Here is a 27855-nt window from a genome sequence, read left to right as displayed (position 1 = left end):
TCGTTGTCCAAATCTAAATGCTATAAACATCCGTTCTCTAAATGTTAACAAACGTGGTAAGCGATCGGATTGTTATCAATAGTGAGCTTACCACGTTTGTTATCACTGAGACAAGGGGTGTCTATAAAATTTAGATTTCGACAACGAATTGTTGCAATATTGACAACGTTGCGTTGTCAAACTTACATAGTGTTGTCGTATCTATTTTTTACAAAAGAATCTGCTAACCAACCGGACTGGTCTATAAGTTGAACGCAAAACCATTCAAGTCAAACAGGAAAAAGAAGAGAGTGATCCTATTAGAGCAGGACTAGAAGGAAAGGGAACTGGAATTAGTTAATCTGATGAACGCAACACCAGTTGAAGCAAAGAAGAAAGTGACCCTAACGAAAACCAGACTAGAAGTCTTCTTTCCAATCTCCACTGATTGGAAACTTCTTAGGAATTACATACAGAAACTGAGTTTTTGAGCATTGGATTTGATCTATCGAGCATCGATATAGAGTGTCGTCATAGACTTAAAGTTTCTTATAGTAGTTGTAATAGTATCATATAGTCGTTCTTAATGCACTTATTTGCTTTTAGTTCAGTTTTAATATAGTATTAAATGGCGCCTCTATATTTTATTAGAATTTACGGTAGTGTTATTTTTATTTAAAGAAATATTTATAGTTTCTTGTATTTGTAAATACATAATTGTTTGTAATTTTTTTACTTTTCTTTTCTTTTTTTCTCTAAAGTGCCTCTTACTAATTTCCAATAGTTTTTACAAGTCATTTACTATATTAAAGTCTGGTAATATTTGAGAAATGTTTACATTAAGGAAATGGAAATTCCATAAAACTAATCTTAAGTGATATGGAGAGAAACTACTGTAGTAATTAAACAAGTTGTTGTGGATTTAAAGATATTTTTAATAATCAATTTTTAGCGACAATTTTTTTTTGTACATTAAATAAGTCAATTTCCTTTAGAAAGTTGTATGTATGTATTTCGTTGGGGATAAGTAATTAAACTAATGGAGAATAAGTTGTGTTTTAAAAATTATGGAATTTTGAAAGTTTTGTGAAAATATATTTTCTTGTGTATATAAAAGAAAAGGAGATAAATAAATCATTAAACTGTATTTTTAAAAATTTTGAATATAAGCTCTTTAAAGAGAAAAAACATTTTTAGTCTTCCCGAGATTTCGAAACTAAAGTTTGTATGAAAAGTTGCCTTTTAAGTGCTAGAATCATACAAACTCTCCTATTTCTCCGGTATTTAATCAATAAATCATTTTGAAACAAGTCCACAAAAGTACCTGTAAGATTCTAATACATCCTAGAAATGTCCGTCGGTATGTCTGTTAAAAACACTATAGGGTCCTTACAGCTGTCGCCACGTAAAACTAGAGTAGTTCTGTCACAACTGAAATCTGGATGAAGTAATAGACTTAATGCCAATTGGTCTCCCATAGACCATATATTTGCCCAGACTGTGGGGTATATCAACATAACTGCAGCGATAATCCTACCTAACTCAGTCCTAAAGAACTTTGGACTTGTCCAATTGAAGTTGCACAACATCTTGACCTTAATCTCAACGATGCAAAACCATAGTTATTTAAATATGGTTATTGGTAGTTAACTTTAATCGTCTTTCGTACCATACTCTTCTGAATAGAGAGTGAAGACAGTCGTCTCTTTAGTGTCGCTCTAATTCGTCTTTCGTCACGAATGTACTCTTTGTAAACTATTTTGTGAAGAGAAGGTAAAACATTCCTCGACCCAGCAGTTCCACAAACAGTCAATACATCCTGTCGTGAACGTGCTCTTTGTAAACGAGTGTATAGATAGGCGAGAGGCGAATCTACTCTTTTTTAACCACTTAGTGAAGTGGAGCCAAAACAGTTCGACAAAGAGTCAAAGAGCTTCCTAGTTAGCTCTAATTGTCTTTCATCATGAACGTACTCTTCGTAAACGATAATAAGAACAGTCGATAGTGAAGACAATCGTCCCTTAGGATCTTTCTATTTTTTTTTTTCGTCACGAATTTACTCTTTGTAAACTGATAAGTGAAGAAGAGATTCAATGCATCCTACTTAGCTCTAATTGCCTTTTTTCACGAACATACTCTTCGTAAACTAGAATAAGAACGGTCATCCCTATAGTGTCCCTTTAATTCGACTTTCGTCATGAATGTACTTTTTATAAACAGCTAAGTAAAGTGGAGGCAAAATATTTCTCGATCCAGCAATTCGACAAATAGTCATTGTATCAAATTTTGCTGTAATCGTCTATCGTCAGGAACGTACTCTTAAAAAACGATACTGAAGATAGTAGTCTTTGCAGTGTACCTCTCTGTAATCAAGAGTAAAACCAATTGTTACTTTCTTTTGCTCCCTTGACTTCGTCCCCATGTAATCTAGGGATTGGAAATCTAAACAACAAACTTAAAGAAACATATTCATTAATATTGCATTGACTACATGAGAATAGTATTTTGACTGTCGCTTTGTAATCTATACAGTGAAGTCTGAAGAGTAATCGGCTAACTAGGGATAACTCTAAGTTGTAAGTTAAGTATTCATGTAGTAAGAAACTTTCCCGCCCGACTGCTGGGGCTCTATACAAATCTGTATATAGGTAAACTTAAATTTTGTTTAATTACTATGTTAACCCCATTAGAATATACAATTATATGTGTGTGTTTTGTTTTTCAATTGTATGTTATTTGAAACCACTTCTAATGGTAAACAAATAAATAAATATGGTCACCAGTACAATCTCTGATATGAAAACTAAATTTGAAACTTTGAATATGACAAAAAAGAACAAAACTCGTAACAACCACAGCCTAACAGCCTACATATATGTTATTCGGTTGGACTTTCAATGACAACAATTCCATGTTACTACTAACTATTTTATTATTATAACAATGTTTTTTTTTTCATTTTTTTATATTATTGTACAAAATGATCATATTTCTGCAAATAAGTGCTGGCAGTGACGAACGACTACACTTCACGTGTTTGAGATCATTTTAAAATGCATCTCATATTACTGCAATTATTATTGTATGTATTTAGAGTGTGTTGCAAATAAAACAAATCATTTTAATTTGTTTTTGTTTTTCCTTTTGAAAATGACATTTTTATATATACATAAACATACAAACATAATATGATAAATTGACACAGAAAAACTAGAATGTGATTTAAATATTAAAAGTGTTTACAAGTGGTTAGATAGTTTAAAACTGCAGTTTGCAAGTTGTTGGCCCGATTAGTATTACCAAGTATCTGTGTGGTATTTGTTTGTAAAATAAAATTTTTTAAAATGTTAACAAAACTCCTATTTATTTATATCACTTGAAATGGCGTTGTTGTACATTTAGGTTTTCCATTTTTTTGTTATTTCAGTGTCGATATTATGTTTACCTACTTTTTATGTGTAAATGACACTTATCATAAAAAATAAAGGTAATGGGGGGCATATAGTTTTTCTACATAGGTAAATGTTACAATTTTACCTTTTTTGCAGGAGTCAAATTTCGGTTGACGGACCATTTTTTTTTTTTTTTTGTATTTGATTTAAAAATGTTACAAGTTTATATAAAATGTGTCTCCTTTTGTTAAAGTTTAAATTATTAAACTTTTTTTGTTGCTTCTAAATGTCAAATAAATATATAATATTGTATTTATAACTTTTAAATGGACATATAAATAAATATGAAAAATGACTCAAACTGTGATTCATGAGAAAAAAGAAAAATAATATTAAGAAATATTTAAAGTGAGTCAACAAGTGTTGAAGTTTCTTGTTTAAAGTTTTTTGGTCCATTGGTATTAAAGGATATGAAACATATATAAAACACTCGCTCAAAAGTCTTTATAAATTTAACACAGTTGCAAGGGTTTAAAACTAGACTTAACTAGACAGAGCAGAGTATATACATTTATACAAAAAGATTGTTGCTATATTGAAAGCAAAATAATACGACACATAAAAATTTTTTCGAGACCCTATGCCTCTGACAGAAAATTAAAAAAATTGTCCAATTCACAATCAATGTTGTATGGTTGTATCGTAGTATGTCGTATTTTTATAATTCGTGAGAAGGGAATATATAAGTTTATTATTCCGTTTATAATTTAAATAATATAATTTTCTAACTCTATATAGTATATAAATATTCTGGATCCTTATAGATAGCGGAGTCGATTAAGCCATGTCCGTCTGTCTGTCTGTTGAAATCAGTTTCGGCACAGCCGAATATAGCATTCTTACTTGTTTACTATTGATTTGTTTTTGTCTCAAAAATTGTATGTGGAAATTTTTTTATGACATACAACAATTTTTTTATGACATACGACATCGATTGTGAATTGAACATTTATTTGTTGTTAAAATTCTAATAATAAAAATATACATATATTTTTTTTGCAAATACAGCAAACGAGCAAATATTATAAATGTTAAAATTATTGTTTTTCTTCATAAAATCACCATATGTTTAGAAAAGACTAATGTCTGTATATTTCCAAGTTTCCATTTATTTTTTTTTTTATTTTTCAACACATTTCATATAAACAATTTATTTTTTTATTATAAAATTTTTATTGATTTTTTCTTTCTTTATTAAGTTGTAGTTATGTTTTTCCTTTCATTAAGAACAGGTGGTTAGGTGGTGTTGTCTAAACATGTTGTTAAATGGTTATTTGGTTGTCTGCTGTTTGTCTTGTGCAAATGTTTAAGAGTTTGAGTATATGGCTAAAATTACCCTGGCACCTATTGGCTTTTTTGTTGTTAGTCTGAAAACGAAGACATCACGTATGAAATGTTAAATGTTTTTTTCTTTCTTTGGCAGACATTTAACAAATGTTGTGGTGGATGGAGTAAGTTTGCCATGGTCGTTCTTTGCATCAGTATTTCCTACAGAATATAATTATATTGAGACGCTATAGACAAAAAGTGCTAAATCAGCCTATTTATTAAGTGAGTTAACACTTTTTCAATATAGTATCAATATATTATTTTATGAGTTCTAGTTCAAGTTTAACTTAGTTATAGTTCTAGTTCAGTTCTAGTTCAGTTCTAGTTCAGTTCTAGTTCAGTTCTAGTTCAGTTCTAGTTCAGTTCTAGTTCAGTTCTAGTTCAGTTCTAGTTCAGTTCTAGTTCAGTTCTAGTTCAGTTCTAGTTCAGTTCTAGTTCAGTTCTAGTTCAGTTCTAGTTCAGTTCTAGTTCAGTTCTAGTTCAGTTCTAGTTCAGTTCTAGTTCAGTTCTAGTTCAGTTCTAGTTCAGTTCTAGTTCAGTTCTAGTTCAGTTTTAGTTCAGTTCTAGTTCAGTTCTTGTTCAGTTCCAGTTCAGTTCAGTTCTAGTTTAGTTCTAGTTCAGTTCTGGATCAGTTCTAGATCAGTTCTAGATCAGTTCTAGTTCAGTTCTAGTGCAGTTCTAGTTCAGTTCTAGTTCAGTTCTAGTTCAGTTCTAGTTCAGTTCTAGTTCAGTTCTAGTTCAGTTCTAGTTCAGTTCTAGTTCAGTTCTAGTTCAGTTCTAGTTCAGTTCTAGTTCAGTTCTAGTTCAGTTGTACTTCAGATCTAGTTCAGTTCTAGTTCAGTTCTAGCTCAGTGTTAGTTTAGTTTAAAATGTATGTTTCTCCATGTTTTCAACTTCAACTAAATAACGTGTGACCCTTCCACAAAATTCACGTATGCCCAGGATATTTTACTGATATTTTTGTTTATTTTTCTACTTCTCTTCCTGTTCATTCATTACATTACATTTTATTGCAACTTTCTTTTAATACTGTTGTTTTGTTTTACAAGAATAAAAGTAAAGAAAATTATGATTACATTTTCAACAATATAATAAACTTATTCAACTACTTAAAGTTGTTTGTTGTTTATGTGTATTGTTTTTAACAACTTTTGCCATGTTGCAAGAAAATAACACAAAAAAGATGTATGAGCAGACATTGTTGTTAAATTTTGCAATATAAAATATAAAAAAAGACAAAAGATTTCTTCTCCAACATCATCATATTTATCATCTTACGCATGCATATGCTGTTTTAAGTAACAGTTTTCTTTTTGTGGCATGAATATATGTATAGAGATTTGCAACTTTTATATTTTCTTCATTTTTGTTTGTTGCTGTAATTTATTGCCTTATATAATGTATTCTTGAGGTTTTTATTTTTCTCTTTCGAAACAAATAGACAAACAAACGAAATGGTTTATGTGTCTGGCTAAAAATAAAATGACACAATAAAGTACTTAAAGTATGAAGGAGCATTTTGTCTTTATAGGTTTTTGATGTTCACAAGTACTATTTTTAAAGCTAATTTCTTTAAGTAATTGTGAAAATATGTTGTTGTTAAAATATTATTATTTCTAATATTTATAAAAAAAAGTATATTTTTTCTTAAAATTATTTTATATTGGCCTTTTTTTGTTGTTTTTGTTAAGGGTGTTTGTTTTGTGGCATTTTTTTCTCAGTTTTCTTTTGGCTTTGTTATTTGAAAAAAAAAAAAGATTTATATACCCTTTTATTCATTCATTTACTCATTCAAACAATTATTCATGACAAACAACAAATAACCCAAATGGAAAAAAAAATTAATTCACAAAAAAATAATTTCGCTTACTTTAACTTTTTGCCTTATCAATTCAAAACAGACGCTCAGCATTAAAATCACCAGCCAACAACCACTCCTGCTGCTGCCAGTCATACATATATTCACAAAATATTCTAATGAATACAATTTGTGAAAAATAGAAATCCACAATTTTGATAAATGTCTTAAAATACATTTAAAAAAATTTTACAATTCGCTTTCCAGTTTTATTTGTTTGCCACGTCTGTCGGTCCGTCCATCCATCTGTGAGTGCTAAGCTCATAAAGGACATCCCTTAAGGGATTAAATTTCAACAGCTATAATTTTGTTTAAGCTTTATAGTACATGGTTCGGCCTTTTTGGTATTTAAAACATATTTTGCTCATTTAAAGTTTGTTATTTTTTTCCTTAAATGGAACAAAAAACACAAATATTTCAGAGGAGTTTTACTGGTTAATTAATGTAACATTAAAAACATATTTTTATGGGATTTAAAATAAAAATTAAACAAATAAATCCTAGATAAAATGCAGTAATATATAATTCAATAACTATAACTTTTTGGGAAATTATAAATTAATATTAGGCCAGTTCTACATAGTTGAGAACTAGTTCATTTCTAGTTCCATTCAGTTCTAGTTCAGTTCTAGTTCAGTTCTAGTTCAGTTCTAGTTCAGTTCTAGTTCAGTTCTAGTTCAGTTCTAGTTCTAGTTCAGTTCTAGTTCAGTTCTAGTTCAGTTCTAGTTCTAGTTCAGTTCTAGTTCAGTTCTAGTTCAGTTCTAGTTCAGTTCTAGTTCTAGTTCAGTTCTAGTTCAGTTCTAGTTCAGTTCTAGTTCAGTTCTAGTTCAGTTCTAGTTCAGTTCTAGTTCAGTTCTAGTTCAGTTCTAGTTCAGTTCTAGTTCAGTTCTAGTTCAGTTCTAGTTCAGTTCTAGTTCAGTTCTAGTTCAGTTCTAGTTCAGTTCTAGTTCAGTTCTAGTTCAGTTCTAGTTCAGTTCTAGTTCAGTTCTAGTTCAGTTCTAGTTCAGTTCTAGTTCAGTTCTAGTTCAGTTCTAGTTCAGTTCTAGTTCAGTTCTAGTTCAGTTCTAGTTCAGTTCTAGTTCAGTTCTAGTTCAGTTCTAGTTCAGTTCTAGTTCAGTTCTAGTTCAGTTCTAGTTCAGTTCTAGTTCAGTTCTAGTTCAGTTCTAGTTCAGTTCTAGTTCAGTTCTAGTTCAGTTCTAGTTCAGTTCTAGTTCAGTTCTAGTTCAGTTCTAGTTCAGTTCTAGTTCAGTTCTAGTTCAGTTCTAGTTCAGTTCTAGTTCAGTTCTAGTTCAGTTCTAGTTCAGTTCTGGTTCAGTTCTAGTTCAGTTCTAGTTCAGTTCTAGTTCAGTTCTAGTTCAGTTCTAGTTCAGTTCTAGTTCAGTTCTAGTTCAGTTCTAGTTCAGTTCTAGTTCAGTTCTAGTTCAGTTCTAGTTCAGTTCTAGTTCAGTTCTAGTTCAGTTCTAGTTCAGTTCTAGTTCAGTTCTAGTTCAGTTCTATTTCAGTTCTAGTTCAGTTCTAGTTCAGTTCTAGTTCAGTTCTAGTTCAGTTCTAGTTCAGTTCTAGTTTAGTTCTAGTTTAGTTCTAGTTCAGTTCTAGATCAGTTTTAATTTAGTTCTAGTTATACGGATAACTGAACTACTGATCAATAAATTGATTGTGGTTTAGTTTGTCATTATATAAGGTTCTTGTTTTGCTTGTTTTGCCATTCAATTTTCTGTCTACCTCGATAATTTCTACAAGATTGCAAAATATGTATTTACTTTAGAGATACATACCTAAAAAACTTAATCATTTTCCGAATACATATTTAATTTAAAATCAACAAAGAAAACTAGAAAATAAATAAACTTTTGCTTTTATTTTCATTAGTGTAAGAAAAAAACCTAACACACACGTACAAATGCCACAAGGAACTTTATACAACACTCTCACTTAAGGTTTTTCGCAGATAAATCTTAGAAGTTCTTCAACAACATCTATGCCTGTATGTAGTTGCATAGAAATAAATGTTTGCATAAATGTTGGAATAAAATGCAAAGTTTCATGGGTATAATAAGATAATAATCGCAGACACAATGGCACCAGTTTCTATGCATATGGAGAAACGTTAAAGCACTTGCACACAAATACAAAACCCAGTTGACCATTCTATTGAATGCATACACAATTATTTAGAATGTGATTTGCAGTCGCGGAGCAGTTCTATTTCAGTTCTAGTTCAGTTCTAGTTCAGTTCTAGTTCAGTTCTAGTTCAGTTCTAGTTCAGTTCTAGTTTAGTTCTAGTTTAGTTCTAGTTCAGTTCTAGATCAGTTTTAATTTAGTTCTAGTTATACGGATAACTGAACTACTGATCAATAAATTGATTGTGGTTTAGTTTGTCATTATATAAGGTTCTTGTTTTGCTTGTTTTGCCATTCAATTTTCTGTCTACCTCGATAATTTCTACAAGATTGCAAAATATGTATTTACTTTAGAGATACATACCTAAAAAACTTAATCATTTTCCGAATACATATTTAATTTAAAATCAACAAAGAAAACTAGAAAATAAATAAACTTTTGCTTTTATTTTCATTAGTGTAAGAAAAAAACCTAACACACACGTACAAATGCCACAAGGAACTTTATACAACACTCTCACTTAAGGTTTTTCGCAGATAAATCTTAGAAGTTCTTCAACAACATCTATGCCTGTATGTAGTTGCATAGAAATAAATGTTTGCATAAATGTTGGAATAAAATGCAAAGTTTCATGGGTATAATAAGATAATAATCGCAGACACAATGGCACCAGTTTCTATGCATATGGAGAAACGTTAAAGCACTTGCACACAAATACAAAACCCAGTTGACCATTCTATTGAATGCATACACAATTATTTAGAATGTGATTTGCAGTCGCGGAGGCACCATCATCTAGTTTTTATGATTTGGTCAATTGGGTAAAATTTGCAACACATGCATACGTTCAACAGCAAAGATGCTTACATGACATTTGCTTCATAAAGCCTAAATAAAAGTTTTCATTTGCAACAAGTCTAGTTTGTTTAAGTTTGTCTTCTGGAGCTGCCTAAGCGAGCAGATTCTTCCACTGACGCAGCACATTAACAATTTTGAAGGTTAGCATTTAGTTTTTATTGTTTTTTTGGTGGCACAAACAAAACTGTTAAAGATATAAAAACTTTTTATGTTGCATATTGTTTTAATTTGTTTAAAGTTTTTTTAGTTTTGCAAATTTTTGCAGAAGTCGTAGTCATAAAACTAGTAAATGCATTTTTTTTTTCTTGCAACATTCTTTTTTCTCTTGCTGATGAAGAGATATTGTCATAGTTTATAATGATGCTATAATTTTCATCAGCAATTGTTGCAGCAGTAGCTGTAGAAGACATCAACAATCCATAAAATAAATGAGCAGGAAGATAGAGAGAAAGACGATAACACTTTTAACGGTATGAATGAAACTAATTTATAGTCATCAAAGTGTCGCTGCTGCTGTAGCTGGGGTGTTGTTGGTTGCTATTGCTACTTCCACAACATTATTTCTTTGTCGAGTTAATTTCTTAATTGCAAAGTTAAATTAAGCGGTTACAATTTCTGCAGAATTTCGTATTTCTTTTCTGGCTTCTGTTTGCGAAAGCGGTAAACATTAAGGGAATATGTAAGAGATATTATAAAGTTTTAAATTTAATTATGTTTATTTAGTAAGAAGTAATTGAAAACAATGCAAAGAACTTATAAATATATTTCACAAAAGTAATTACGAACGGATAATCCTTTTAATAAAGAAAAACAAGCTTAAAACTTTTTAAACTTACATACAAGGCATTTAAAATTAAAAACTGCTTTTTGTTATACTGATTAAAATTCCAAGTATTATTAAAGTTATTAAAATAAATATAGGAATCTTAGAAGACATTTTTCCAATTGTGTATTACTGTTTAAAATATACTAGTTTCATAGCTAGTGAAAATAAAACTTATTACTTTACTAGTGCAAATGTGATATCAATAAATTTATAATGCATTTGAGGCACATAACACGTTCGATACTCTTACACTACTACCGCTGTCAACAGCAATTGTTCTGACTGAAAGCGTCTTGTCACTTGACTTCTTAGACAGTTTTTCATACAATGACATGAGACATGTGTAAAATTAAACGTGACTAGCTGCCAATGCAAGTGCATGGAAAATAAAATAGAAAATGTCATTTTTAACTGAGAAGGAAAGTGTATGTTAAATTGACATTTAAGACAGACAGCGTAAAACAACGGTTTCGTAACTCAATTATAAAGTCATATGTATATTAAAAACTGATTATTATTTATTTTGACCAGCTGTATTGATTTGCAAGATATTGAAAGGTTTAATAGCGATTTAAAAAATTGATTTCTTTTTATTTAAAAAAAATTTAGAACTGAACTAGAACTTGAACTAGAACTGAACTAGAACTGAACTAGAACTGAACTAGAACAGAACTAAAACTGAACTAGAACTGAACTAGAACTGAACTAGAACTGAACTAGAACTGAACTAGAACTGAACTAGAACTGAACTAAAACTGAACTAGAACTGAACTAGAACTGAACTAGAACTGAACTAGAACTGAACTAGAACTAAACTAGAACTGAACTAAAACTTAACTATAACTGAACTTAAAATTCAGAATTATCTTTTTGGCAATATAATCAGCTCGCTTTTTATTTATTTTTTGAATGGTTACAAAATATTGTAATTTATTTCTTTAATTTCAAAACACCACCCCATTTGGTAATCGTAAGGAACAAGATTACCACAACCCATGTTAAGTCTTTGTTGTAGTCATTAGCTAAACAGCATGTTTTTCTAAGGATTTACATCCTTAAGCAATGCTTATTATTAGAGAAATGCTATTTTTCAATTACCATTATTCTAACATTATGCCAAACTCAATCTTGTCCGTCAACATCACCCCTTAATGTTGTTGACTGCCTCCGCTTTTAATGTCATATTAAAACTTTCGTGGGGTTATGGAAGCTTTCTTGTGTATTCATACAATATATTGCTTGAAAACAGTTTATGTCCATTTAAATTATGTTGTTGCTAACACTGTTATTGCTGGCAATGTTGATGCGGCTGCCTCATTTGTTTGTTGTTCAGGACAATACGGGGTGGTAACAAACACATACATATACAAATAAACAAACAACAGGACTAACATTAGGAAAATATGTAGATGATAGCAACAACATCAATTTAAACAGCCTCAAGTGCAACAACCAACCATCCTTCTGTACATACTTTCCTTTATCTAACCTTGTACTTGAATTTTGTGAAGAACAAATACATATATGTGTATGTATGTGTGTTTTGTATGAAAATAAATCCTTAGTCTAGGTATGGTTATAAGTAATTCCCTGTAATTCGAGGTGTTCGAAATTTTAATTTACTTTCACTGATTATGCAAAATATTCCTTCTAAAGGATTAAAGAGTACAAGAAAATTAAAGTGATTATTATTATTATTATTATTATTGATCACTTAAGATCACTAAAGTAATGATTGAAATTCTCTTTAGTTTTAGAAATTCAAATAAACTAAATGCTAGGAAGCGATTGCTCACATAATTAACGTCGCCAGCCAACGTTTGAAAAAGGATACCAGGACTCTTTCTAAAACTGCTAAGTATTTAAGAGGGCGTTTGTTTTGTCCTTAATGGGACATAGACAATTCTGTTTAAGAGTAAAAGAGCGCAATAGATGAGAGTATGTGGCATTAAGTAGACTAGATGGAGAAGAAAAGTGTTGCTAACAACATGAATTGTTTAATTACAATAATAATGTTTTTGGCCCGCAGCATTTGTTGCCACACATACAAACACACAAACATACATATGCTTGCTGCCACATACATACTTATATTAATGAGGATGTTTGTAAGAGAAATATGTTGTCTAAGTACGAATGTCTATTTCGTTCCTGTTTCTGCTTTAGCAGAGTTGGAAATTTGAAAGGTTTTATTGCTTTTGGAAATATTTAAAAACAAAATTTCTGGAACTGCAAGCATTTTCGCTTCTCAATTAATCAAGAATCTCGAGTTATCGGGGTCTATCTTTAAAAATCAAAGTTTAGTTTCATTCATTTTAGATTTTAGTGCCCTTAACTTTCCATACCTGTTCTCTCACTTTCTGGCAAATGTTGTCTGATGGTGAGTATTTTTGCTGTAGTATTTAGAACATTTCCTGTCATGTTCAATGTTGTAAATTTTCCTGTTTTTATTTAAAGCCTGCTTTTTAATACCCATTTATTAAGGTTTGAGACCATAAGGTCGCTCGATTGTACCTCTGTTCTTACGGCTGCTGAATTAATTTAAAATATTATTTTAGAAAACTTTTGAATGGTGTATGTTTTAGACAATGATTTCTTTTATTTTATTTTGTTTAAAAACAAAATTTATTTTAATGAAAAATTTGCAAAAAACCATTAAAAAGGAAACAATAGAGGAAGAGTTTATTTAAATCTAATTTTTAGTTAGTGAATTGTGTTTTTGTTTAAGACATTTCTTTAATTAAGTTTATGAATTTTTCTTTATTTAATATCGATAAATTTTTTTAAACACTGAGATGTGATTATTTTAATAAAATTGTTTTGAATATTAAAATGTTAATTAAACATTAAAATTTGTTTGGAAAATATTTTAAATATTTTAGCTTAATGTGTTTAAGTTAGTGAAAACCACGTATCTTTATGTGAAAATTATCTAACAAATTTAAAAATCGATTAAAAACCACTATCGGCACAAAGCTCACTCATTAGCATTTGCTCTTGCTTTCTCTGGTGCGCAAACTCACACTCATTTGATAATATATAATAAGTTCCTGTCGTTCCTGCATAGGAGCATAGGAGCTCAACGAAATTTTTGTGGGTTTCCAAACTATTGTCCTCATTTGATTGCAGACTAAAACTTTATTTGTTTCTCTCTTTTTTATATTATCCATTGGCTGCCACCCTTCCTGCAAAGAACATACTTCGGCATAGAATAGCCGTCCTCTTCCTCCGTGCAGGTTCTATTCTATGACATTTATAGAAAATATTAACAAATTTCGAAACCCGGAAGTCAGTTTATAAATTTCTAAATATTTGAGCCTAAATCTGAATCATATTTTCTTCATCACATCTGGGTTTTGAGACGTTGTATTCTGAAGTTTGACAGAATGCCATGTTTGGGCCGTTTCAACAGCTCAAAGACAACTATATTTGAGGAAACGGTATCTAAAATCCTAGAAATTCTGCGGCATAATTTAGAAATGTTCTCTGGGTTTAGAAATTACAAAATTGTGTTAACGATATCTTCACCCGATCATCCGTTCCCTGAATTGATGCATAATTGAGTGGCATTCTCTATTTCTCTGGAACCAGTTTTAAATAAGTCCAGGGTACAACTCGTTAATTTTAAACCTAATGTTTGCACCGGCAGCGTTACGTTTCGTAGTGCTGCATCTAGATTTGAGTAGCTGTGCACTAGTAGACAAATCGTGTCCAGAATTATATTAAAAAGAAGTGGTTGTACTCGAAAACTTGTTGTACCCTACACCTTCGAGAGAAGGGTATGGGTTTGTCATTCCGTTTGTAATTTTTATAATATAATTTCCGACTATATAAAGTATATATGTTCTGGATCTTTATAGATAGCGGAGTCGATCAGGTAAGGTCCGTCCGTATGTTTGTCTGTTGAAATCAGTTTTTACAGGACCCCAGATATCGGCGAGATCCCAATTCATGAAAAAAGTCAACAACAACTCGCGATATCCCGTGTACATGTGTGTGTGGATGTATTTGGTTCTATTACGTTGTGTATTTTTTTCGTATGTTTGGGAGTCTGTTGGCTTCATTGAGTTGTGTATTTTTGTTTTTTTGTGGATCCTGTTCATATATTTGGATGTAGGTTGGTTTGTTGTGGTGTCCTTCACATTAGTAGAAAAGCAATTCAATGCAATTAATACGTAGTTGTTGAAACAAAAGATTCTCTGTGTAGACATTAAGGAAACTTTAAAAGATAATTAAGGTCCGGACCGGCACATACCTGTCAGACACCTATAATCTCATCACTTTATGAAGAGTTTCGGAATGATTTCATACGAAAGCTGTTAATATTATGGGATCTTCATCTATTTATAACAGGTTATGTGTGTCCCAAAGTTCTGAGATCATATTCTATTTAACAAAAAACTTTTTGTAAAATCTTGTCCATTTATTTAACATGACAACTTTTAGAATTTTCATTAAAATTCGCTTTATTTTTATAGTTTCCGGCAACAATTCATTCGTTTGCTATTTTTTCGTTTAATTTGTCAACAATTGTGTTCGCATCGAAAAAAAGACAAAAAACAAAGTTTCCATTTCACGCCTTTTATTGTTCCTATTCAAAATATTTGCTGCTGTTCAAAAAAGAAAAGGAACAAAATAGCAAAAGAGAACATTATTGTTATGACTCCGGGCTTTTGTGGTTACTTTTTTTATAATTTGTTGAGGCGCAAAAATAACATGAAACCCATGACTCATATAACTAAAAAAACAAAAAAAAAACTGAACAGGAAGGAAGGAAATTTGCAAAAAGGATACAAGAAAAAAATTATACTAACAAATAATAATAAAAAATCTGTTTTAAAGCATTATTTTAACACTTCATAAAAAGAAATCACAAAAGAAAACACTTTCTTTTTATTTGAATTTGTTAAAGCAATTTGTCACTATAACTGACATTATGTTTTTTTTTTCTTTCTTTAATTTATATTTATTTCTATAAATATCTTTTAATCTTTTAAAATGTACATTATATTCTTATTGTAGTTTTAATATTTATTCTTTTTTTATTTTCTTTTGCAGACGGAACTTTCACACAATCTGCAACAATTGTCAGAGAAGGCACGTTCAACAACAGAATTTATACAACGGCTAAAGGGCATGAGTGATAAAGTGACGGTAAGTTTTACTTTCTTATTATATATATATATATAATATATATATATAATATATATATATATATATATATATTATATATATATATATATATATATATATATATATATATATATAATATATATATATATATAATATATATATATATATATATATATATATATATATATATATATATATATATATATATATATTTCTTTTTTAATTTTTTTACTCAAAGTCTTTTTAAACAGAAAAACTAAAGCAAAAAAGTAAAACCTAATCCTTTAGGCATTTTTTTGAAAACATTGCTCAAACAAATGTTTTTTCACTCAAAACAAACTTTTTAATTGTTTCAGTTAAAATTTTTCATCATTAATTTTGTGTTTGCAAAAGCTTGAAGTTAAAACTAAATAAATAAGAAACGTTCTCAAGTAAAACAGTTTTAAATTATAATTTTTTAATTAAGTAAATGTTTAAGTCTCGAGAGTGTATTTTGAGTCATAAAATTAAGAAAAACAGTTGTTTGTTTTATATTTCTCTTTTCTTCTACTAGAGTGTGTATTTTTCTTGTGAAAACATCTAATTTTAATGACACTTAAGAAATGAAATGCCAAGTAAATAGACATAGCTATATACGACCACATAGTTCTGAGTATCACATAACATAAAATTTATTTTATATTAAGCCGGGCCTTATCTGGATTGAAGGCTTACCCAATTGTTTCATGATAAACATGTTTAGAAGCGTTGAAAGACATTTAAGGATTACTTGGAGAAAACATGGACTGATCTCATAAATGTTTAAAAACTTTCCCGAAATGCCTATTTCATGTACCACTAAGGGCTACCCAGGTTACTAGCTTTTTTAACATGTGCTAGTTCTACCAGTAACTCAACTGCCACTCTATAGATTACAAAGTGACAGTCAGAATGCTGGTCCACAGTTGACAATGCACGGCAATGAAAATTTTTACTTAAATTTGTTATTAAAGTGTCCACCAGATTACTTGTGATTCCAGTTACAGTGTCTATTTTTGGCACTTTGCCTTACAAATTTGACACAAGAGTGATGGCTCTCTTCACTCTCGTTTCGAAAGAGAACATTCGAAAGAAAATATAAATACGATCCAACCTGGTGGTAAAACATTAGTGGATGCTTTGACTCTCTTTCGAACAGCTAAGCATGATTTGATTTTAGATAAATGGATAGTAGGAGCTCTCATTCATGTCTTATTCAATGATTTACTGAAATCGACAAGATCAACGTTTTTTTGACGATTTGAATGTCGCACGCCTATGCAATCATTACACAAATTTTGTAATCTTGGAAAGAAAATATCTTGAAAATGTGATGGAATTTATTATTGTAAGGTCTCGGTGGAACCATTAGACATGCGGTAAAGGCTTGAGCTTAAAGCTTTATTAGCAATAAAGACTACTATTTAACCAGTTGAGAGAAAAATCATGCAGATGAAATGAGAGTAAAAAGGCAAAAAGTAAACAGCCGATTTTCAAGAATGCTTTGCTTTTAAACACGACAATTTCTAACGTCATTACTTGGACGAGACTTATAATAGAAAAGCTTCTTATGGAATAATCGTTTAATATATATAAGTGTTAATAGTAAAACCTTTGTTGTACAGATAAGCTTAAAAGCTACATATGTATATAGAGCTTTTATCCTATTTTTTATTAATAAATATTAGTTAGACATGAAAAAAGCTTTAAAGCTTTACAGAGCTTTAAGTTTAGAGTTTCAAACACGTCAAACTAATTAAGTTTAATTTCATCAATTTGTGGCGAGACTTATAATAGGTGAGCTTTTTGTGGTGGTAATTTCTATGTTATACAGACAAGCTTTAAAGCTACATATGTATATAAAGCTTTTAATTAGATAAAATACGTGTATAAATCTGTGTTACCTATTTAAGGAATATTAAAAGGAACTAAAGTTTAAAGCTTTATCGAGCTTTAAGTTTACAGTTTCAAACTCTTGTAATTAAGTTTAAAAGTTAAAAATATCCAGCGTTTAATTTGTAACCTTAAATTTTACTTTTTTACTTCTATTTCATTTTATTTCATAAAAAGCAATAGAAAACATTTCTCCAACTAAAGTTAAAAGTACACAAAATGAGAAGAACAACTCAAATTGTTTGCAAAAAGTCTTTATGGGGTTTTTTGTCTCGCATTACCTTTTACCGACCAGACATTTGCTTTAAGTATTTTAAGTTTTTTTTTTGCATTTTCTTTTTAATAAACTTACAACAATTACTTTTGATTTACCTGTAGTTAAAAAAAGAATAAAATTAAAAATCTGAAAGAAACGGCGCCATGTTTTTTTCTGGAAAGTATAAAGATTTGTTAGATTTCCGTTTTCTTAAAGAACAAAATAAAAAAATCTGTGAACTGAAAGAAGCAATATTTTTAATTAAATTTTATTTACACTTCACCAAAGCTGTAAGATCGGTAAGATACACATACATATGTATAATGTACATATGTATAGGTGTGTCATGAGGTTTTTAATTTGATTCAAATTTGTATTCAATAACTTCGTAAATGTCTGTCAATATAGTTGAATCCATGTGGGTCCGTTGTTTGATTTGGCGTCCGTCCATCCGTCACTATATTATTTGATATCAATTATTCAAAGATATCTTAACTAAAACTTCGTAGACATATTCTTTAGAATGTAGAGTATATATATGTTGTTATGTTGCTTTATTCGATAAACATTTTTAGATTTCCATTTTCATTTACGTATTTTTTCTTCTACCATTTGTGACGTTATTTCTTTTACAGGAATCCTGCATAGAATTTGAAAGACTGGTGGCCGCACAATGTGAAGCCCTAATACAAGCCATACATGATAGACGTGAATATTTATTAGAAGCAATACGCATGGATAAAGATACTAAAATACGAATATTAAAGGTAAATATTTACAAAAAAAAAAGATCTATTGATTTTGAATTATTTTAATTTAATTAAAAATGTTTTTTGTATTTTTCTTTTTTTTCAAAAGGATCAACAATCAAATTGTACTGGAAAATTACAACAAACCACGGGTCTAATACAATTTTGTATTGAGGCATTAAAAGAGACTGATAGTGCTGCATTTTTACAGGTAATTAAGGAAATGAGAGTTATAAACTTTTTACTAAACTATTAAAAAAATAAGAAAAAATTTTAATGTTTACTAAAACAACAATTATAAAGCTTTGACAGCTTAAAGTCAAAGCTTTAAGAGTTCAAATTTTAGAACTTTTCAATAAGTTTGACTAACATCCATAAGCTTAGTTGCAGTCTCAAACTTTTGAACTTTTGATTAAAACTCAAAGGTATTTAATTTATAGGGTCAAAGCTTGGTTAAAATTTTAAGCTTTTTTAGCCAAGAGGTCAAAGCTATGTTGTAATTTTAAACTTTTTAAGAAATTTTTCATATTATTAAAAATTTAAAGCTTTTTAAATCATGAGGTCATGGAATGTTTAGAAGTTGAAGCTTTTAAAGTAAACAATTTAAATTTTAGTTAAATTTAAAGCTTTTTTAAAAAGCTTTGTTAATGTTTAAAGGTGTTACATACATACAAATCCATGTAAGTAAAAGCTAGAAACTTAAAATTAAAGCTTAGATTAGTTAAGATACAATTAAGCTTTAAAAGCCTAACAATTTACATAACATTATATAATTTCAGGTTGGTTCCATGTTAATAAATCGCGTAGCCAACACCGATATGACTTGGCATCAGGAAGTAACAAATGCTGCACCCCGAGTTTCGCCCATAGTCGATTTAACCCTCGATGATGCTTCCGTTTTACGAGCGATTGATAATTTAAATTTTATACAAATGAAACGTAAGTACAAAGATAAATGAAAATGTTAAATGAAGCTCCTAATTATAGAAATAAATTGAAAGTAATAAATTTTAATTAAAATTTTAAAGTAATATTGCACAAACACTAAAGTAGTTTTAACTTACACTTTTCTAAATTTTGTAGGTTTGTTAGGTAAAAAATATTAAATACTAAACATTTATCTTGGTTTCAAATGATACACACACTCCCCTGTTCTAGAACCATAATATAAAGTATTTTTTTTTTTTTCAAATTTATGTTTAAACATTAAAATCTCATCATGTTCTGTAATTAGTCACTGGTTAGTTACAACATGTGAGTGATACCTTTTTAACACTAATCTAAAGTGTGTGTGTGATTTGGGAAGATGCCTTAAAAACCACTTTGGCTTATGTTACACACAGCTGTGACAAATCACTTTTACTATTTAGATTTTATTTTTTTTTTATTTTCTTCAACACAAACCGAAAATAAAATATCATTTCAATATTGTTTGTTTTGTGTAACAAACATTTATGTTGAAATGTGAGAAGATTTTTTCTTTTTTTCGAATACATACATAAATATCAACACAATTTTTTAACAGCAATATTTAAAAGCGATTAACACCATTTCCCGTGTAAAAAGTTATAAAGCAAAAAGTTTTTGTAAGAAAAGAAAAATACAAAAAATTTACTATATAAAGTTTTAATTTCATCTAAAACTCTTTAGAAGCTTCTATCATAAGTAAAAGCTTAATTAACATAAAAAGCTTTTACCAAGAAAAGCTTGCTTTTACTCGAAAGAGATGCTCTTTGACCAGAAAAAGTTTAGAAACGCTTCCTTTTACCGAAAAATGATGCTCCTTGACCAGAAAAAGTTAAAAGCTTTATTAAGAAAAGCTTCTACTAAGAAAAGCTTCCTTTTTATCGGAAAGAGATGCTTGTTGTAAGTTTTATTAACAAAAAAAGCTTCCATTTACGATAAGAAACGCTTTTTTCATTAGAATCGTATACTTTATCAGCACTTCTTCAGCAGAAGAGCTCCTCTTTAGCCAAAAAGCTTCTTTTTACCTGAAGCCCAGAAAAAATATTTTCTCTTTAAAAGCGTCTTCTTTCATCAGAAAAATGTTTCCCAAAATTCTAATAAAAGCTTTTTCAGAAAAGTTTTAATTAAATTTTAACTAGAAAAAGCTTTATTCCCAAGAAGTTTTACTATTTCATCAGAAATAGGTTTCTTTTCATCAGGAATCGCATATTTCATCAGCACTTAGGAAACAAATATCAGGGATGGATATCAGTAGCTTTTTCCATCACGTGTGCTGTGATTAGCAAATAAGCTTTTTTAAACTTCCAAATAAAAAAGTTCATTGAAAAAGCTCTATAACCAAAAATGTTCTAGAAATAAATCACTTTTCATTCGAAATTATTATTTTCAGCAGAAAACTTATGGCGCATAATATATACATTTTTAAGCAGATATTTTTCTTCAAATTTTTAACTTCAGCCGGAAATGGTGTTAATCAAGACCATAAATTATAAAACCACAAAGTGTTTAGAAAATTTGTTTTACTTTGTACACCAAACAAAACAAAAACTAAAAGTAAAAAAATTCTATAAAAGAAAAACAACCACAATTTTTTCCAAAAAAAATTAAATTAACTATATTTATATATGTATGTATATGTAACATTAAAATAACATAAATAAAAAAATTCACAATATTTCTACCTCTTTATTTTCATTTTCTTTAACAACAAATACATGCTGCTTTAAAAAAAAATCAAACTTAAATAATGAAATCAAAATTTGTTACATCATCAAACATTAAATCAAATCAATTTTCATCAAATTATGTATTATATAATAAACAAAATAAAAATCATAATCCGCTTTTATAGCTGCTAAAGATGGCGATGAAAGATTACCAGCAGGTGAGATGCTAGATGATCATTTAATCAGCAATACAACATTTACCACATCCATACTATCCACAAATACAGTCATCAATACTTCATTATTAGACAATACAACAATGACAACTACAACAACAACAACACCACCACCTTCTTCAGCTAATTCGGGAATAATATCAATACCATCATCAATGCCAACCAGCTTATTGTCGTACAATTTCAATGAAAATAATAAAACCTCAACATTACGCTCCACCAAATCCAATAAATCATCATCTTCATCCTCCTCAACATCAATATCCCTGAAAATGAATGCATTTAGAAAATTAATTAACTACGATGAATCAATATCATGTATGCATTATTTTCTTATTTTTTTTTCTTCAAAAAAAATATATTTTCTCACTAAATTTTTTTCACAAATTTGTTTTGTTTCGTTATGTTTTCTTTTTCTCAAAATGCAATAATTTTGTTTTTATGTTTCTGGTTCGTTCACTATTTGTTAAATGTTTAATTTGTTTTAATAACTCATTCATCTTCATAAAATTTGTGTGTTCTCATTCATAATTTTTTTGTGTCTAATCGTTTATCATGGTTTTTGTGCTCGTTTTACTTTAAGTTTATAGTTGCTGTTCAATTTAATATCCTTGTTTGAATCGTGTTTTTTTGTTATTTTATTTATTTGCACTTAACTTTATTTGTTACTAAACATAATTTGGTGTTGGTTTTACATATTTTTAAAGCTTATTACTTATACCCTACTCCTCTGTTATGCGGATGTTTGTAACATCCAAAAATATTGGTTCTACACCCATCTCAAAGTTTCAATTGCCGCTCGATAAAGCTATGTCCGTCTGTCTGTAAATCCGTCCACCTGTGTGTTCTTGTTTACCTGAAAAGTTTTTTTCCATCAAAATGAAAAATGGTTTTTAAAAAGTTAATCCTAAACTTTTACTTATGTTTATATCAAAAAATTTTATTAAAAGAGCTTTATATGTTTTTTTTAATAATTTATAAATAAAAGCTTTTAAACTAGTTTACCAGAAAAGCTTTATATGTTTTTTTAATAATTTATGAATTGGTTTTTTAAAAGGTTAAGCCTAAAGTTTTGCTTATGTTTTTATCAAAAAATTTTATTAAAAGAGCTTTTTATGTTGTTTTCCAATAATTTACAAATAAAAGCTTTTAAACTAGTTTACCTAAAAAGCTTTTTATGTTTTTTCCATTTATTTATAAATAAAAGCTTTTGAACTAGTTTACCTGAAAAGCTTTTTATGCTTTTTTTTAAGAATTTATAAATAAAAGCTTTAAAACTTTTAAACTAAATTACATGAGAAGCTTTTTGCTAATAAAATTTATATGTATTAAAATGTTTGTCTTAAAGCTTATTTTCATCAAAATTAACCTTAAAATAACATTTTCTTTTTATTAAAAAAGCTTTTCTATGCTTTTTCCCATAATTTATAAACAAACGCTCTTAAAACTTCAAACTGAAAAACTTTTTGCTAAAAAAATATAAATATTTTCCTTAAAAATGTTTTTGTCTTTTAAAGCTTAATAATCCGAAAAACTTATTTATATAAAAATTTTTAAAAAATTGAACTTAAAAATTTGTTTCTATTTATTAAAAAAGCTTTTTTAATTTATATTTTTCCAAGAACTTATAAATAAAAGCTTTCTAAACTGTTTAGCCGAAAAGCTTTTTGATAATAAACCAAAAATAAAATCAATTTTCTTTTAAAAAGCTTAAGAAACTAAGAACCCTAGAAAGATTATTTTATAACAAAATTTATTAAAAATTAACCTAATAAGCTTTTTATTAAAAAGTTAAGATTAAATTCACCATAAAAGTTACTTTTTTTAATATTTTTTCACAAGAGTTCTTATTTGTACAAAAAGCTTTATTTATCTAAAAGGTATTTTCACCCAACTTTTTGCAATAGAAAAGCTTTTTCCATTAACATTAAAGTTTTTAAAAACACTCCACTTTTATAAAGTCTTTTGCACTAAACTTTGTTTTCTTATATAACTGGTGCTATATTGCCTAAGAGAGTCATGAAGTCCAAAATAATGATTTGAAATATTTACTATAAAAAAAGCTTTTCTAAAAACTTAAAGAAAAAACTTCAGTCAAAGGAAAAGCTTTTTTACAAAAAAAAAAGTTGTTTTCTTGTACAAAGATATTTTGACGAAGAGAGTCGAACCAACCAGAGTCAATCCAGATAGACCAAAATAAAAACTTAAAGTAATGAATAGATTCCTCGATTTAAGAAATAATTTGGAAATTATTTCTAGTCAAGACTGGACGAGTTTAAATATGGATTCTCCATAAAAATCTAATTTTCTGATAAGAAAAAGCTTTTAAAAGAATAGGAAATATTTATAATAATTATTATTTTCTATTTAATGTAATTTGTTCTTTCTTTTTCATTTGCATATTACAACTTTTGTATTACTAACCTTTTATGTTAATATATGAGAATTACTTTTATTGTTACTTTTATTTATACCAACCACATTTTATTCATATCAGTACTCCCAACTCCTTCCCAATACTTTTCTAAATAAACACACTTCATTCTAGATAAAAATTTATTTGTTTTATATGACATTTACGCCATAAAAAAGTAATTATTATTTGGTAAAAAAATGAAAAACAAAACAGCAACTCTAAAGGTTGGTTGGTGTACGTTTTTCCGGTTTCCGGTTACTTTAGTAATTTCTATAACTTGTAAATTTTCGAACTTGCTACTGGCTACACGGAAGGTTAAAACAACAACTTAGCTTTTACACAACACATACATTTCAAAACAAAAAGGATCCTGCTGTGTTAATGTTGTTGTTGTTACAGTTTTTATTTTTGTTCGTTTCTCTTGATATTATTACACCTAAGTTCCGTTTCCTATTATTTAATGGTTTCTTAAGTTCATTGTTTAAACTTGGTGTTATTCTTATTCCTTTATGTTCTTTAAATTTCCTATTTCTTTCAACAAGGATTGGTTTTTCTATTTTTATGTTATTTTTTTATTTTTCATAAAATATATACATATAATCATTTTTCTTTTCTTTTAGTATTTATAATTTATTGTTTATTATACCCTTAAGTCATAATAATTAAACTGTATCATTGTAGTTAAAATGTTAAATACTTGAATTTACATTTACTAATATTTAAACTAAAAACATAAACTTACACTTTAACACACAAATACTACATATACTTACTTTATAAAAAAAAAACCACAATAACAAAAACTTCTATATAATTTATTACAAAATTTACATTTATGCTAAATAACAACAATATTATTGTTTATTTTTCTTCCATTTCCTTTACGTGTGTGTTTGTGTGTGAACAATACAAATTTCTAATATTTCTCCTTTTTTCCTTGGAATGTAAATGGAAAAAAAACACTAAATTGATATAAAAATACAAATACTACATAATAACTACAGCTCCACAACCTCCTGCAATTATACCACAAGATTGTTCAGCGGAAAATAATTCAGTTACCGTGGCGTGGCAGGCGCCAAATCATTCATTTGTTGAGGGTTACGTTTTAGAATTAGACGATGGCAGCGGTGGAGAATTTAGGGTAAGTGAAGAGTAGAGTGTGTACATTTTATTTGAATGTATGAATAATAAATTATGTTTTATATATAAGTCTATAACAGGATTCTAATACAGTGCATTTGCGAGTATTGCTGTTGAATATATTATTTTGTATTATAAAGTTTAATAATTCCACGTAAAGAATATTTTCTTGGGGATTGTTTAAACTTAAAGTGAAATTTTGTATACCAATAAGTAGATAGATGGATATATAGATAGATAGATAGATAGATAGATAGATAGATAGATAGATAGATAGATAGACAGACAGACAGACAGACAGATAGATAGATAGATAGATAGATAGATAGATAGATAGATAGATAGATAGATAGATAGATAGATAGATAGATAGATAGATAGATAGATAGATAGATAGATAGATAGATAGTTAGTATGTTAGTTAGTTAGTTAGTTAGTTAGTTAGTTAGTTAGTTACTTAGTTAGTTATTGTTAGTCGTCGTTAGTTATCATCTAAATTATGTTCTTGATTGATTCGTGCTTGAATCAGGTATATTATACTTACTTCATCCGATCTGGAAGGAAAGTTAAATTGACTCGTTGTAGAACTGCTGGGTAAATAAAGTCTCTGCTAACTTCTCCTATAACAGAAGAAAACAAGATTTTACAAAACCTAAAGTATACTTTGCGGTGCAGACAATAACATCATAACAACAGCAAACCACATACAAACACATTTGCAACTAAAACAGGACTAAAAAAAACACTACAACAAAAACTAAAAAAGTAGTAGAATTTCAAGATGAAAGGAAAATATTACAAAGCATAACAAGGAAATGCAATCAAATTGAATTTCCTTCATATTGGCCAAACAAAGCTTATTTGTATGTCCTTCCTGTTAAATGTAGATTTTGTTATTATTTTCTTCGGTTTTTTTTATTTTGTTATCTCTTTCATATAGACTACACAACAAGTTGTGGTTTATAGAGAGTTTATTTTTCACAGTCAAGGATATTTACTTATTTCCCAGTATTTATATTACATTTTTCAAGTTTCTATTTTTTTTTTTAATTTTTTCCTATATTTACAGTTGCCTGGTTTACATTTGATCCGGTTTTAAGCGGTGGTCCTGGTTCTGGTCTCATCTTTAGCAATAACAATTCAACTGTCTCCGTCGAAGGCTGGGAACATCGCGTTGCATTGGGTTCTGTGGGTTTTTCACGTGGCATACACTATTGGGAATTTACCATTGACAATTATACAGCTGATACAGATCCCGCCTTTGGTGTGGCACGCATCGATGTTAATCGTAATAAAATGTTGGGTAAGTAGTCAATTGTTGTCAATAGTTCTTTTTATTATGTAATATTTTTTCTTTAAGTATGCAGGCAAAAAGGATAGTTGTAAAAAGAAGTATTAGCTTACTTTGCAAGTTATAGAAATAATAGCTATGAATAGTAGTACAAGAGTATTTATTACTGTAGAAAAAAACTCTGCGGTCTGTGGCTCTTTGTATTTTATGTAGAAATATTCTTCTTAGAAAATTTTTCCTTTTTTTGTTGAGATTTATAGCTTCTTTGTTAGAAGCTGGTCAACAGGTATTGTAATTTCTTTAGCAAGTTTTAATATAAATTGGTTGTCAGGCATCATAAGTAATGAATCAGAGAATATGAAAAAACAACATTGTCTTGAAATAAATCTATGAAAAAAAACTTAAATTTATAAAATTAAATAACCATTAAAAAAGTTTCAGTAACTCCACATTATCCTAAGTACTTTCAGACATAGTTCATAGATAACTCTATGAAATAGACTATTCAATAGACTAGTCCATATATTGGCGTGTAGATATAGACAAATTTATATAATACTTAATCGACTAATCAACGTCTATTTCAAAGACTATAGACAACTCGATAGACTTTAGTAAACTTTGTAATTTCTGGATTGAAAGAAATCTTAAAGTATTTAGTACTTTAACAAAGAGAATTTCTTTGAATGTAAGCAGATAAAAAGCTTTGTCAAATTATTTCCTAAAGAATTTTTAACATGCTCAAGTACTTAGTTTCAATTTAATTATTTAGCAAATTAAAGCTTTTGTATAAAAAGATTGTTTTGTTTAAAAGCTTTAGTTATTATAAAGGTTTAAAAAATAAATAGCTTTATCTTGTTGATTGTAAAGATTATATAAAGCTTTTACTTTTTAATAGTTTTATCACAAACATAAACACAAAGTTTGTAAGCTTTAAAAGCTTTCTATTTTTATAGCATTTATCAAAGAGCTTATCTTTTTAACAACCTTTCATAAAAATCTTAAAAAGCTGTTTTAAAAATCTTTATTTTATTAAAAAAGCTTGAGTTTTATAAACTTTTTTCTTAAAGTTTTATATTTTAAAGCTTTCATTCAATAGTTTATATAAAAAGTAAATAATTCCGTTTAATTCCCTTAAGTTATAGGTTTAATTTAGCTTTCCACTATTAACTTAATTTTTTAAAAAAACGTTATCAATTTTTCCTAAAAGTTTTGCGTTTGAAAGCTTTCCAACAAAACCCAGTATCATAGATAATACAATAACATTCTATGCCCAGTAGTTTATTTTTAAAAGTTTCCTAAAGTAATAGGTTATAAAAAGCTTTCCACTATTAAGTTTATTTTTTGAGAATAAAAGGTTCAATATTTTTAAAAGCTATTTTTAGGAGCTTATTATACTTTTCAACAATTATATGCTTTTAATACGAAACCATTTTCATTTTTTAGTTTTCTGTTAAATTAGATCAAAATTTTTTATAAATTTTCTTTGGAGTTTTGGTCATATAAATTGTAGAAATCATGAATCAATTACAGCATAAATACAGGGACATCGATTGAAATCTCGGCGATGTGCATTGTCAGCATCAGCACATACGCAACTCATTCCCCTCTAACTAAATAGCAAAATAATAAAACTATTTAAAATGCAACAAAATAACAACAAA

The 27855-nt window shown here is 28.5% G+C and overlaps 1 protein-coding gene across 1 annotated transcript in view; it reads left to right on the top strand.

Moving 5' to 3' along the window:
• The window catches only part of LOC111683049 (E3 ubiquitin-protein ligase TRIM9), a 182461-nt gene that overhangs the window by 149631 nt on the left and 4975 nt on the right, over positions 1-27855 (top strand). Inside the window, exons 2-9 of the mRNA XM_046947079.1 lie at positions 15482-15577; positions 18359-18490; positions 18582-18683; positions 19252-19411; positions 21291-21659; positions 24762-24901; positions 24981-25029; positions 25970-26203. Of these exons, the coding sequence (XP_046803035.1) occupies positions 15482-15577; positions 18359-18490; positions 18582-18683; positions 19252-19411; positions 21291-21659; positions 24762-24901; positions 24981-25029; positions 25970-26203 (1282 nt within the window). The remainder of the gene's footprint in view (positions 1-15481; positions 15578-18358; positions 18491-18581; positions 18684-19251; positions 19412-21290; positions 21660-24761; positions 24902-24980; positions 25030-25969; positions 26204-27855) is intronic.

The sequence above is a fragment of the Lucilia cuprina genome, chromosome 2 (assembly GCF_022045245.1).
Source record: "Lucilia cuprina isolate Lc7/37 chromosome 2, ASM2204524v1, whole genome shotgun sequence".
NCBI lineage: Eukaryota > Metazoa > Arthropoda > Insecta > Diptera > Calliphoridae > Lucilia > Lucilia cuprina.
Note: the sequence above shows the minus strand (reverse complement) of the source record. Positions and strands in the feature narration are given on the sequence as shown.